The sequence below is a fragment of the Nematolebias whitei genome, chromosome 5 (genome assembly GCF_014905685.2).
Source record: "Nematolebias whitei isolate Nwh7 chromosome 5, NemWhi1, whole genome shotgun sequence".
Classification (NCBI taxonomy): Eukaryota; Metazoa; Chordata; class Actinopteri; order Cyprinodontiformes; family Rivulidae; genus Nematolebias; species Nematolebias whitei.
In genome coordinates, this window is record NC_056502.1 from 33690845 (window position 1) to 33693088 (window position 2244).

The 2244-nt window shown below is 44.0% G+C and overlaps 1 protein-coding gene across 1 annotated transcript in view; it reads right to left on the reverse strand.

Annotated features, from left to right (window-relative positions):
* Positions 1-356: 356 nt before the first annotated feature.
* The window catches only part of LOC119410209 (zinc fingers and homeoboxes protein 1), a 14005-nt gene continuing 12117 nt past the window's right edge, over positions 357-2244 (reverse strand). The window contains exon 7 of the mRNA XM_037677119.1: positions 357-632. Within this exon, the coding sequence (XP_037533047.1) occupies positions 357-632 (276 nt within the window). The remainder of the gene's footprint in view (positions 633-2244) is intronic.

Consider the following 2244-nt stretch of genomic DNA (forward strand, 5'->3'; position numbering starts at 1 on the left):
TATTATTATTATTAACTATTGTTTAAAGAAGAATTAATTGGTTTTGGGATAAATATAGTGATTTTAACCCTCGCTCAGGTTGAAGACAGAACAAGTTCCTGTTTAGCAGCTGCTTATAAAAGTTTGATTCTTATTAAAATGTTCCTAACAGCATTGGGAAAGTGAACAAGCTAAAGCTAATAATTTGTGTTTTAGAGTCGCGTGGACTTGATTTAAAAATGTTTACCACACAGTCAGACAGTGACTGTTTGTGTAAATCAGTGTCAAAAACTAAATTAAATCATAACTTCTCAGTTCACTGTCTTACAGCACTGATTTTGTAACAGCCCATTTTTTTTTCCGCGGGGTGACGATCACTAGTCCTCAGAAACGGATAAACTCTTCCTGACGCTGCGGGACGGCTCCCAGAGCTCGCTGTCGTCTGTTTCATCATCATCATCCTCTTCATCATCATCCTCTTCATCGCCTCGTCCTGGGCCAGCTCGCTCCTCGGTGGATGCTGACCTCTCGCCCTGCGTCTCTCCATCATCCTTTGTGGATATCTTTCCATCGGTTCTTCCTGCCTCCGGCTCCAGGAAGGGATCTGATCCCACGTCCAAACGTCGCTGGACTTCAGCGAACCACTCCCTCACCTGGAACAGACAGACACATGGCTGACTGGAGCCTTCTGGGGATGTGTTGGCTTTTAGAATGACCCAATCATATTTAAAATATACAAAAATCCAAAACTTTATGGGACCATTCATTCCAAAGTACATTCCCCTAGTTTACCATTATCACAACTTTATTTACCACTCTCATCACTATTGTAAAGTTAAGGAACAATTTATATCAGCTTTAATGCAAACAGCTTATCAAAAGTTTACAACAACTATGTACAGGTCTTTCTAAAAAAATTAGCATATTGTGATAAAGGTCATTATTTTCCATAATGTAATGATAAAAATTAAACTTTCATATATTTCAGATTCATTGCACACCAACTGAAATATTTCAGGTCTTTAATTGTTTTAATACTGATGATTATGGCATACAGCTCATGAAAACCCAAAATGCCTGTCCCAAAATATTAGCATATCATGAAAAGGTTCTCTAAACAACTATTAACCTAACCATCTGAATCAACGACGTAACTCTAAACACCTGCAAAAGATTCCTGAGGCTTTTAAAAACTCCCAGCCTTGTTCATTACTCAAAACCACAATCATGGGTAAGACTGCCGACCTGACTGCTGTCCAGAAGGCCATCATTGACACCCTCAAGCAAGAGGGTAAGACACAGAAAGAAATTGCTGAATGAATAGGCTGTTCCCAGAGTGCTGTATCAAGGCACCTCAGTGGGAAGTCTGTGGGAAGGGAAAAGTGTGGCAGAAAACGCTGCACAACGAGAAGAGGTGACCGGACCCTGAGGAGGATTGTGGAGAAGGGCCGATTCCAGACCTTGGAGGACCTGCGGAAGCAGTGGACTGAGTCTGGAGTAGAAACATCCAGAGCCACCGTGCACAGGCGTGTGCAGGAAATGGGCTACAGGTGCCGCATTCCCCAGGTCAAACCACTTTTGAACCAGAAACAGTGGCAGAAGCGCCTGACCTGGGCTACAGAGAAGCAGCCCTGGACTGTTGCTCAGTGGTCCAAAGTACTTTTTTCGGATGAAAGCAAATTTTGCATGTCATTCGGAAATCAAGGTGCCAGAGTCTGGAGGAAGACTGGGGAGAAGGAAATGCCAAAATGCCAGAAGTCCAGTGTGAAGCACCCACAGTCAGTGATGGTCTGGGGTGCCATGTCAGCTGCTGGTGTTGGTCCACTGTGTTTTATCAAGCGCAGGGTCAATGCAGCTAGCTATCAGGAGATTTTGGAGAACTTCATGCTTCCATCTGCTGAAAAGCTTTATGGCGATGAAGATTTAATTTTTCAGCACGACCTGGCACCTGCTCACAGTGCCAAAACCACTGGTAAATGGTTTACTGACCATGGTATTACTGTGCTCAATTGGCCTGCCAACTCTCCTGACCTGAACCCCATAGAGAACCTGTGGGATATTGTGAAGAGAAAGTTGAGAGACGCAAGACCCAACACTCTGGATGAGCTTAAGGCCGCTATCGAAGCATCCTGGGCCTCCATAACACCTCAGCAGTGCCACAGGCTGATTGCCTCCATGCCACGCCGCATTGAAGCAGTCATTCATGCAAAAGGATTCCCGACCAAGTATTGAGTGCATAACTGAACATGATTATTTGAAGGTTGG